The sequence below is a fragment of the Haliotis rufescens genome, unplaced genomic scaffold, assembly GCF_023055435.1.
Source record: "Haliotis rufescens isolate VD_foot unplaced genomic scaffold, xgHalRufe1.0.p SCAF_10, whole genome shotgun sequence".
NCBI lineage: Eukaryota > Metazoa > Mollusca > Gastropoda > Lepetellida > Haliotidae > Haliotis > Haliotis rufescens.
In genome coordinates this window covers 41,527,337-41,539,882 of record NW_025963780.1, presented here as the reverse complement: position 1 = coordinate 41,539,882, position 12,546 = coordinate 41,527,337, and the positions used below count along the sequence as shown (strand labels likewise).

The 12,546-nt window shown below is 40.0% G+C and overlaps 1 protein-coding gene across 2 annotated transcripts in view; it reads right to left on the bottom strand.

Annotated features, from left to right (window-relative positions):
• Positions 1-1,831: 1,831 nt before the first annotated feature.
• Positions 1,832-12,546, bottom strand: part of LOC124146705 (latent-transforming growth factor beta-binding protein 1-like) — a 39,116-nt gene continuing 28,401 nt past the window's right edge. Inside the window, exons 2-4 of one of the 2 annotated variants that reach the window (XM_046517137.2) lie at positions 2,998-3,126; positions 2,508-2,642; positions 1,832-2,045 (exon numbers count right to left, since the gene is read on the bottom strand). In XM_046517137.2, the coding sequence (XP_046373093.2) occupies positions 1,945-2,045; positions 2,508-2,642; positions 2,998-3,126 (365 nt within the window). In that variant the 3' untranslated portion in view covers positions 1,832-1,944. The remainder of the gene's footprint in view (positions 2,046-2,507; positions 2,643-2,997; positions 3,127-12,546) is intronic. The other variant, XM_048390733.1, reaches the window with a different exon arrangement.

The window sequence follows — 12,546 nt, the reverse complement described above, 5'->3', positions numbered from 1 at the left end:
AGTAGCTTCCCTTTGACAAAGGGCAGTTACTCTACCGGACTGACCGATGGATTGCCGCTGTTGTTTTGCGTATACATGTATGTTGCATCGCCACTGTATAAGAAACAAATTTCAGTTGGAACTATATTGGCTACTGTCACTGTCCCACTGACACATCACTTACCCTGTGACGTAATAAATATTAATGCGCGCATTCCAGGAAAACTCGCAATCTTTCGGTAATGTTTGTGAGAGAGGGAAAGCGATCTTGAAGCACAGAATTAAAGAATGACATTATATGATAAAGTGGTTATCACGCTTGTGTGTTTGGGGATGGTAAATATCCTGCATTAGGAATAAACATTGTATTTAGCGAGCCTTGACGAGCTAAATACATAGTGTTTATTCCTAATACAGGATATTTACCATCCCCAAACACACAAGCGTGATAACCTCTATTTATCATCCAAAACTGGCTCCCACAGGAGATATCGCCTGTAGATATCGCTGCTATGAAATTGCGTCACAATGCTTTGCAGACCATTGTGACGTCATTATTACAATGACGTCACAATCAAACAACATCACTAATGTCTCTGCTACTGAAGCTGTTAGCAGTATTTTCTTACACTGAGACACTGCTTATTACCGTCTACAAACTGAAAAGGTTGGAAGAATGATGTTTGATGATAAATAAAATCTCTCCCTCGTGTCTTTTGATATCAAATATATCAACACTCGTTGATAAACGTGGGAAAAATCCTCGGCAAGCCTCGGAGTTTTTCCACTTTTTTCAAATCGTGTTGATATCTTTGATTCTCAAATATGTATACAGTGCATGTGGCAATCAACAGCAATAACACTGATGAGGAGTTTTTCTTCATGTTTCCACTCCTTTCCTCCACATTTAGCTGCCATACCGTTATATAACTGAATTACTGCCCAAAGAGGGTTAAACTAAAATCACTTACTTCACATCAGCAAACGCTTTAACTAGTAAGACCCAACATCGCCTCTTGTTTAGAAGGTATTATTACTTGTGTCAATAATAGTGAGGCCCGTGAAGACAGCAACCCATACTTGCCGTAAAAGGTGACTATGCTTGTCGTAAAAGACGACTAACGGGATCGGGTGGTCAGGCTCGCTGACTTGGTTGATACATGTCATCGATCCCAATTGCGTGGATCGATGCACATGATATCAATCACTGGATTGTCGGGTCCAGACTCGATTATTTACAGACCGCCGTCATATAGCTGGAATATTGCTGAGTGCGGCGTTAAACAACAAACCAACCAACCAATAATAGTGATGACACATTTTTTTTTGTGTGTGTAGCCATACAACATTGTCTGTTAGTAACAACAGTATTCCTTCTCCCGTGGGGATCGGGGTTAGAATAGATCCCCAGCAACCTACGCCAGACGTATAGATCCTGTGGTCTGGTCCGATGGATTGCTTCGCATCGTGCCCATGCGTCGGACGCTGACAAAATATCAGTCAGTGTTTTGTCAAGTCCAGCCTCGATTATTTTTACACTGCCGTTTTTAAGCTGGAATGTTGGTGTGTGCGGCGTTAACAAATAAACAAATGCCCTGAATGCACCCAGAGATCGGATCAACAACAGTAAACAAAGGGGAAAGAGAATTTATGGATGTCAACTTATTTTTATATGAGGAACACAACGTTTCAGAGAATATACTTTCTCTTTCTCAATTGCATCTCAAAATACTCTAAAACGTTGTGTTCCTGATAATAAGGAAGTTGACATCCATACATTCTGTTCCCTAGTGCATCTCTTCTAAATGCCTTTCAAAGACTAAACAGTAAACAAAAACAACGTTAAATCTGCCATTCATATTTATTCATTGCAGTACATTTGTTTTATGGATCCTTTGCCAGACGTGTTGCGATCCTTCGCTGTCTACTTGGACACACTAGAACACTGTTAAGATGTTGTTCTTCTTACATCTCTCTAAACAGCAAAGACAAGAGCCAGATTGGCATGTTGCCAAAGATGTTGTTGTTGTTATTGTTGTTGTTGTTGTTGATGATAGGGAATATAGCTGAAACAGTAGGACATTCATAGTTAGCATACGAATCGTACAATGTCATCGAGTTGCAAGTTTATGTGTTTTGTTAGTGGATTTGTTGGGTTGGGCGCCTTTTAAGCACTATTCCAACACTATCGCGGCCATGGACTCAGTTTGGGCAGAAAACATAGCACCGATGTGGGGAATCGAACCTGTCTTCTGGCGTGACGAGCCATCGCTTCTACAACTAAGCTGCCCAACAGCTCTATGTAAAATGAAATTAAATGTGTATGTACGACTCCTGCCCCAAATAAAGCACTCTCTTTCTTCTTTGTCCGTAGAATCATCTGAGGAAAAGAGATCGGGTCGCTTAGTATTTTCTGTCAGCCACTACCCCTACCCACCAAGATATCCTTACAGTGGAACCCCGGTAGAATTTCTGGATTTCGAATTTCCTTGAGTCGAGAATAACCATGTTTACCGCCAGTCACTTACGTCGCACGCAGGTCTTTCCGTCGGGGTAGTGCGGCACGAAGCCCCGGTAGCAGTTGCACTTGTAGTCGCCGTACATGTTGTAGCAGTAGCCGTTTCTGCACAGGGCGGCGCTGGTGTAGTTACATTCGTTGATGTCTGGAAGAGAAACATGCACTGACACAGTGGTACTACTGCTTCCACACCAGAGAATATTCACTATCGAGTATCTGCCGACACAGAATCCATTGAGTGTAAGGGACAAAATAGTGGTTAAAATTATACGAATTGATCACTAAAAATGAGTGATGACACCAGGTGTTCTCGAAAAGGATTAACATGTTCTACTCTGATCATTCTCTTTCCCTTATATTTCATATTTACGCCCCAGTTAGCAATATTCCAGTTACTTCACGGCAATGAATAAAAACTGGAGTTTAGACAACGCAAAAAGGTGTCCTCGGACACAACTGGAGTTGGAAACTTTCTTAATATTAGGATCATTGTTACTCACCTATGCATTCGAATGTCTGGAAGCTGAGTTCGAATCCTTGGTAGCAGACGCAGGTGGACGCCGTCCCAGCAGCATTGTCGATACATTTGCCTCCAAACCCACATCCAGAGATGGTGCAGTTGGTGGGAGCTGAGGATGGCAACATCATACAGTGACACGGATGTACTTACTGATCATTTCTAAACTGCTGACACCAACATGACCTGATGTATATTTCCTGTTTTGTCGACAAGGACTTGTTTCTTTCAAATATCAATCAATCAATCAATCAGTCAGTCAATCAATCAATCAGTTTATTCGATAATAAGGCATCAGGCCCACGTACATATATATATAAAATTGGTTTCACATCACACTGCAAACACGAAAACGTCGTTTTTTTCCGTATATGGTCATTGGACGGAAAAACGACGTTATTTGGACGTTTTCAAACCATCGTTTTTCCGTCCAAATAACGTCGTTATTTGACATCGGAATTTACTGGGAGAGAACGAAAGCGTTAAGCTCCTCCCTTTCTTGATTGACATTGTCAATCAAGCAACAGCGTCTACCGGTATTTCTACTTCTCAGATTTCATTGGTCAGTCCCCGCGTGTTAGATTACAGGCCCGCGTTTGACGCTGCACTCGAAGCGCTTAGCGGAAGTACTGAAATCAATCGTTCTGCGCATGCGGATTACTTAATGCCTTGACCAAATTTTCCGTTCTGTGCATGCGCGATTTCGCGTATTGTTTCCTAGATTTAATGTCACCACTATTTGACAATGGTTCATAAACACAGTCACGTGAAGGTTCGGGATCGTAACGAGTAACTCCATTTAAATTGAAGAGGATCCCCAGTGATATGGGAGATTCCAAGATGAAACTATTCTATGGCTATCTAGGCTGCCACCCAAACCGATCTAAACGGGACCCGATAGCTTATTGTATGCTATATAGTCATATGGAAGTGGACAAGAACTATAAATTGTATTCCGGCCGATTGTTCTTGCATTTACTTATAAGTCAGGAAAATTGACTTAAAAGGGGAGTTGTTGAATGTAATTATTTTAATTATTAAATGTTGCCTATACACTTATCTGGACGAACTTCTCATTGTTCTGTTTATGTCATCCTATATACTATTAGTATGTTACCGTTCTAAAGTCAACCTCTCACATAACATTATATTGTTCAGAGTATCAAAGTTTAATCAACAATATCAAGAGCAGCGATTTAAACCACTGAAACACCCAAACACAAGGCTGTTATCAAGCGCTAGTGCAGACGTGATGCATCGTAAAAACTGTATCGTGATGTCTTCAGAAATACAATTATACTACGAGATAGTACGGCTAACGCTGACTCACCGGTGGAACAAAGACAATATCGCTAATACAGATATAATGTATTTGAATGTTAATACTAAAGACAAACAATCATTATTTTTGCAGTGACGATATAACACGTATACACGTTTATTGTTAACTTTCATCAGTTTTGCTCTTCATTTTAATAACTTTGTTTTCACATATATATGTAGCAATACCCGACAAGCATGTCATACATAATTAAGGGGCAGTTTTCAATCTTGTACTGAATTACTCTGGTGTTAATGAGCGAAGTTTATTTCCTTGTGTGTAAAACCCCGTTTTTCTGGTAATCCTATTATTACTTAGTTTATTTCTATCTAATGACACCCTGTTCTCTGGATCATGGCTCCGTGACTATCCATAACAATTTAGATGAACATTCAGTTCAAGTAAATGAATGAGTTTGTATTGACGCTACAGTCAGTCAAAAAACCAATGCTGTGAGGTTTGATAACACACTTCTACCACGTCGAACATCGTGGATCCTCATTTTCTGCCTAAAGAGAATCATAGTTCATATGCTAATCCATCTGCGAATACCCTCCCACTCAAGATGACCTTACTTGTTGTTAAATCTATCATCTATCCCCCCAATCTCACCCCCCCCCGCCCCCCCCCCCCCCCCCCCGCACGCACGCAAACACGCACACACACACGCACACACACACACACACACACACACACACACACACACACACACACACACACACACAAACAACTGACCTAAATAACCTGGACAGGAAATACTGCTGATAGCCTCTGGTCAACTCAGCCGCGCCACCGCAGAATGTTCGTCCAACTCTGCAGGGGGCATTCTCAGTGGCTTCAAACGCGCTGAAATGTTTTCGCCTTGCATCCAAGGTGGTGGACAAGTGAAATCGTATGAAATTTGGCTATTTTAGGTCCTATCTCTTTTTCGATTACCCAATAAAGTCAATTCATAGTTACACGGTTGTGAAGAAGCTTACAACTTTATAAGACTTATTCATCTCATTCCAAAAAAGCTACTCGCGCTCACATAAAGTTGTAGTTATTATGTCACTGTTTTATTTCTTTCAAAATATATTACATGTTCAACAATAACAATTAAGATGAACATTCAATTTCCGATATAAGTAAATGAATAAGTGTGTTTTACGCCACAATCAGTCAAAGACCAACGTTGTCCGGTCTGATGACACACAATCTACCAGGTAGCACATTGCGTACACCCTATCCCCATTGAAGTCTCCACTGTGGGTATTCCTGGGGACGAAAAGGCTCCATGTACCTAGGAATTTCATCAATACATTCATGCGCGGCATTCTCTGCCTAAAGAAGATCATATAGTTAACATGCTAATCCAACTCGAACGTCCATCCCGCCCAAGATGAATGTTTTATGTAACATCCAACAGGCCCACATTTACGCACGCACGCACGCACGCACGCACGCACGCACGCGCACACACATATTTGGATTTACCAATCCCTGAATTGAGAAGACGTGCGTTACGAAGCTCCTCCAAGTCATCATCAATATCCGTTAATGTCTGTGATATCATTACCCATCCAAAGCCGAATATACATTTATTGTGTTTTCTTGACAACAAATGTTATAATTGCGATAATACTTTCTGAGTAAAGTACAGATTCTCGTACTTTCTTGGGTTGAGTCCCGTCCGGGATTTGAACCCACACTGTGAGTGAGGCACCCAATCGCCAGAACACAAAGTTGGCGATCTAAACCAGCCACCGAACCAAAAATGTTAGTCCAGATGACGTATACTTTGTGTTCTCCTCTGACAAGAGAAAAATGGCACGGCTTCTATGACCGAAAGCTTTTAACCAACAATGCCTTTAAGAAAGTGGTCAACAGTAACACACATTATATTTGGATACCACTTTCTCAGTAAACTACATATTTTTAGGGTGAAGATAATAGACGTTGATGGTTGAATATCAATGGACAAATTAAAGTCAAAACTTTACTTAATATGAATGATTGGTAATGGGAAATGGACAATGGGCAAACGGGAGGTGGGGTAATCAGCGCCATGCCAGTTATCTGTTGGCTTCCCTTGTTGCGTTCCCTTCTTTGCTATCTCTTTACTTTTGTTGTTCTTACAGGTACAAATATATGTTCTCTGCCTCATAGCATTTAATAATATGCACCTGATGAAGGAGAAATGTATATATTCCGAAACGCAGTGTTCCTCCGTTGACATTCATAAATATATTTCCTTGTGTGTATCAGTTCTTAATGCCCTTCAAAGACTCAATCTAGCTTTGTTTTTAAATGTGGTGATATTTGCGTAGAATATAATATGGTCATGCCTATATACATTTGGGTCTTTGTCTACATAAGCATTTAGACATACAATTTAGAGCTAAGGACATTGCTAATTCTGCAGGCATGAAGTACACGTGATAGCAAGCTGTGATCTTTATTCATACTTTAGATATTCGTAATGGAGATCTGTAACTGAAGTTTACCGTAATCTTCCGCAACTCTCACCTCCTGACCAGTTGAACGTCTTAGTGCATTCAGATGCCATTGTAAAATTCCAGGCTGCCCCTCTTTCTGTGATGTTTTGACGGATGAAATCTATTGCGTTATAATAATCTCTGTTTGCTGATATATAATATGTACATGTTGTAAAATATTTACGATATTTTAAACGTGTAATTCGATGCATATGCAATGCAATGTGAACATAAGTGCGGATGCACGAAGGCGGTTATAGTCATTGTTATACTGCGATGGATGTAGGGGAATGGTAGGGGGGTGTATGTATGTATGAAAGCACGAATACCGATACATGAGGGCGGATATAGTTATAGTTCGATGGATGTTGGGGAATGGTGGGAGTATGGATTATGTATGAAAGCATGCGCATGGATCCATGATGGCTGACGTAGACATAATGGTGGGGAAAGAAGAATGTGTGTGTGTGTGTGTGCGTGCGTGCGTGCGTGCGTGCGTGCGTACGTGCGTTGTGATACGAGGGTTGGCGAACATGTTGTCAGATGATTGTGTGAGTAAGTTAAGTGGTTGAGGATGTGGCAGGTATGAGTATTGATACATGCAGACTTGGGGTTGGGGGACTGGGTTTGCCTGTACTGAGGTCTTTTGTTTCCCTCACTTATAGTGTTTTCTTTCACTCAAATACTGTTTTACGCATTTTAATGACTGAAACTGTAGTGACTCAAAGGTCATACTGGCCGGGCATTCAACATATCTACCCCAACTACATACGTAGCCATTTTTATGGTGTACAATTCTTCTTCTACCCACACACACACACACGCACACACACACACACGCACACACACACACACACACACACACACGCACACACACACACACACACACACACACACACACACACACACACACACACACACACACACACACACACACACACACACACACACACACATACACACACACACGCATTAATTGTTTTATTAAATGTATCTTCGAGAGTCAGTAAGAAACTAGAAATAACTGCCTTTGTTCTGTAAACCTCACCAAGTTTCAGCTTTCGCCTCTTCCTTTGTGGACTGAGGTTTCACATTTGTAAAATGATCTCTCTTATCTGTCTGTGCCATCAACTTAACTGCCCTCACCCCCTGCAGTTTTCCCGTCCCATATTGCCAAGCAGGTGACCCACAAGGAGGAATACCGCCCTCCCTCAGTCCAGTGATACTGTGCCTAGCACAATATGTTGGGGATACGTAGCCTTGCTGTGGGCAAACATTTTGTAACAATTTGGCAAACTTTGATATGTAAACAGCAAATATTATTCAGTTTTATTTCAACAAAAACGGAAAAAATCGGATCCTACTTATTTTGTGGATACCATAACAATAAATCAAGCCAATAGATCGTTTGAGCTGGCATGAATATAAAAAATAATCAGCAAGTCGATAGTCATAAGTCCCTCTGTTGGTCCCACGTGAAATGTTCTTCATGAATAGAATAGATGGCTGATAGACGTTCGACCGAATAATATCATTTGCTAACTTCAACTGTTCATCTAATTTCCATGAATGTATGTTACATAGTTCATATGTTCATGGGCTTCTTCACTGAATGTATAGTGTGGAGGACTACTTCACTTGAGGATAAGTAACATAAATAATGATGATAATTATGATAGTATTGCCATTCTTATTCCTTCAGATTATTAAAAAAAGAAGTTAATATTATGTTTTCATAGAGAGAAAGAGGTATGGAGATTGTGAGATTATTTTTAGCATCGGAATTGTTAACATAATTCTTAAAGATATTATGTTTTGTTTGTTTGTTGTTAAATGCTGCACTCAGCAACGTAAGGATATTAAAACATTACATTTAGGTTCAGTTGTATTTTTATATTTGTATCATTTTGCAAATGTTACAGAGACCTGATAAGGGATATATAATAATGTATAGTCGCTATTCTTAAAGTAAGAATATGTTAGATTTATCAACCAGGAATATTGCACACAAGAGGATAATCATATTTCTTGACACTATTCAACGTCGAAGTCAACGATATTTGTGTATGTTATTGCCACATGACACGGATGCGTCATGATAAAGCAATTAGAAATTGGCATTTGATGATATTAGATAGCTACGCGATAAATCACAAAGAACAAAGAAGTAAGCGATATTTATTTCACGATAAAACATTGTTCTATCATGACGTCATTTATTGAGATTCGAACATGCACTCGCAACTTGAAAAGTAAAATTTGTAAATTTGACCTTATTTTTGAGAGGTATGTGTCTAGTGAGTTGTTCCCAATAAATGTTGCTGGAGAATCCGAAAGTGAGAGTGATATGACAATCGGTATTGAGAGAAAAGTAACAGATGATTGACGAGAAAATTGTGAGAATATGCGGGACCAAACTCAAATCCTAAAATGGATTTATCTAGCATGGCCGCTGTCGGATTCTATTCAAGGAATCATCATTATTTAAGTACGGGTAAATATTGTAAAGCGTGTATTTTTTCCTAATTTAACACCCTAAAAGAGGCTGTACGTAATGTTGATATCTCATATAGAAATAAACGAGTCTCGGTCGTTGTTTATCGTACAATAAACAACTCCCACTCGTCGTTTGTTTCTTAATTACATGACCATATACACTAACATTATATCTTTTCATGTTTATCGGTCAACAAAAGCGACATAAGCATTTCCATTATCATGAGAAACCCTTGCCAAAAGTAGCACCAACTGCACCATTGCGACAACATCAGGAGCATGTTTCATGATTTATCATAATAAATGATGACATTGGATGCTCGCAAAAACGCGAGCTCATTCCGATCCACTGGTGGCACCCGCCACAAACACATCAAAAGGCAAGCCAATTGTTCACCCGAAAAGGCAGAGAATTGCATCTGACATCATTTTTGTCATTGATACGTCAAACCTGGAAATGCCGTTTACACGTCCAACACAAAGCCCAAGCCAGGACCCAAATCCTTCAAACCCGGCCAAAGTTCTGTTAATTTCATACATTTCCCCCTAACCTTAAATAATCTATACTAGTTCTGAAGTAAATCGTATTTACCCGTATGAATCGTCTTATGTTATTTATTGCCGATAAACAGAATATGCACACTTTCTGAAAGTACTGTGTGATAAGTCACGCACCAAACCTATACTCTCGATAGACATGCTGCTCTTACTTAAAAAAGAATATTGGGTTAACAAGATACGTATATTAAAGTACCATGCTTTCCTGATGTGCTCTCATTCTAATTTGAAATAATGGCATAAATAGTTACCACTCATCTTTCAATATTTTTCAAGGTTGGGTTAATCACGAACATATTTGAATATGTACAACATCTATACTTACTTATCTTTATACTTAAAGGCATCAGGTCATAAGAACCCGAAACAAATATGTCCAACACAGCCCAATATTTGGCTCTTGGCTCCTTGTTCTTATATTTTTTAAGTATTGTTTAAACAACTGTTTTTTTCTGTAAAATATGTTCATTTCAGAAATTAGATGTCATTCTAGCAAGTGAAGGGAGATAATCCCTATAATATCTCTGATCATCACCCAGTTATATGCTCCTTGATTAACAGCATCATTGAAGAAGAAGACAGTCAACCTCACTTCTCCAAGCCGTCCTGGGAAAAGGTCATAAGGGATGGCACCCTAAAGGATTACACCACTAGCGTCTCCAACCTGCTGTGGTCAGTCTCTCTTCCAAAGCAGGGGTGTAGTTCAGAAACTGTTGAAACATTTTACGCCAATATAGTTCGCTGTATTATCACATCATCAGATCAATTTATTCCACAATCCAAATTCTCTAAGCACTTAAAGCCATATTGGAAAGGTGCAGTGAGAGAACATCACCATGCTATGATGATGCGCAGAGATATATGGATTAAGAATGGACGTCCAAGGGGAATGGATCATGAAGAGTTCAAACAATATAAGGAAACGAAAGACTCCTTTAGAAACGCACTCAAGACTGCTGCCCAGAAGTTTGAGGCTGAAGAGTTTAACAAGCTCGACGAGATAAGTGACGTTGACCAGAAGCTCTTCTGGGCCCTGCTACGACGAGGAAAAAGGAAACAACAGATCTCATGTTTGAATATTAAAAACAAACAGGTCCGACACCCCAGACAGATATGCAATGCCCTTGCAGACCATCTCAAAGATGTATTTATGGACAAATATGAACCACATTATAATGATGAATTCAAAGGGGGCATTGACAAAGAAGTTGAGAAAATACGTCAAACAATCCAAGCAGAAGGTAACAAGGCTGAACTTCTATTTACTTCACAGGAGGAGGTATTTCGCTTGTGCCTCTCACTTAAAAACAACAAGGCAGCAGGTGCAGACAAAATCACCTATGAACACTTGAAGTATGGGGGAAAATATTTATCAAGATGTCTTGCTTTACTATTCAATCTCATATTACAATCAGGATATATCCCAAGAGATTGGAAGAATGGGGTTATAGTACCCATATTTAAAGGCGGAGATAAATCTAAAATGTCTCCAGACTCTTATAGAGGCGTGACACTCCTTCCAGTTATATTTAAAGTGTTTGAACTTGTGCTATCTAAAAGACTTCCACAGATCACAGATTCTGACTCCTTCCCATGCAATCAACAGTTTGGTTTCCAAAAAGGAATGTCATCAATCCACACATCATTTCTGGTACAAGAAACAGCTTACCATTACTCAGAGCGTTCTGATGTAGTTCATGTAGCATTCCTTGATAGCTCTAAGGCCTTCGACACTGTCTACCAGCCTGGCCTTCTCCTGAAACTCTACTATATGGAAGTGCCACATCCGCTCTGGACAATTTTTGATCATATTTACACGGATATGAGAAGTTGCGTTTTAGCAAACAACGAGAAGTCATACTGGTTTCAACTTCACAGAGGTGTTCGACAAGGGAGCATTTTATCTGCAAAACTATACCTACTGTATATAGATGAGCTCTTGCGAAACTTAGTTAGGAGTAAGAAGGGATCTGTTGTACTGGACGTCAGCATTACTGCTCCCACCCAAGCTGACGATATCACTTTGATCTCTCCAGTGCCAGCACATCTTCAAGAAATGGTGTCTATTTGTGAAACATACAGTGGGCAATGGAGGTTTACATTTTCTCCGTCAAAGAGCAAATTATTGACCTTTGGCCCATCAAGTGCCGCTAACATCAATATAACATTGTATGGTCAAGAAATCACTACTACAAGAGAAATTAAACATGTTGGAATTTTACTTGACTCGGAATACAGCTCCTGGGAACGGACATTAGATGCCTGCTCAAAGATGAGGTCTACCACAATGGCGTTGTTAAGAACAGGAGTCCACGTAAGAGGACTGAACCCTCTGGTGAGTTCCAACATCTTAAAGAGCGTCTGTGTACCAAGAGCCCTGTATGGATGTGAATTGTGGTGTGGCTTAAGCAAAGCTGAACTGTTATCTTTAGAGCGTGCCCAGAGAGCTGCATTAAAAATTGCACAAGGTCTCCCTCGAAGCACACGGACTGATATTTGTAATGCCCTAATTGGATGGACCCCCTTGGAATCTGAAATAGACAAGAGAAAACTTCTGTTTCTAGGGAACCTATGCAATAGTAGAATAACGTTCCTTCCGAGAAGAATTTTCAGTACTAGGCTTTCCCTCTCAAATTACTATTGCTCTACCACTTCCCTGGGTTATGTTCCTGACATTAAA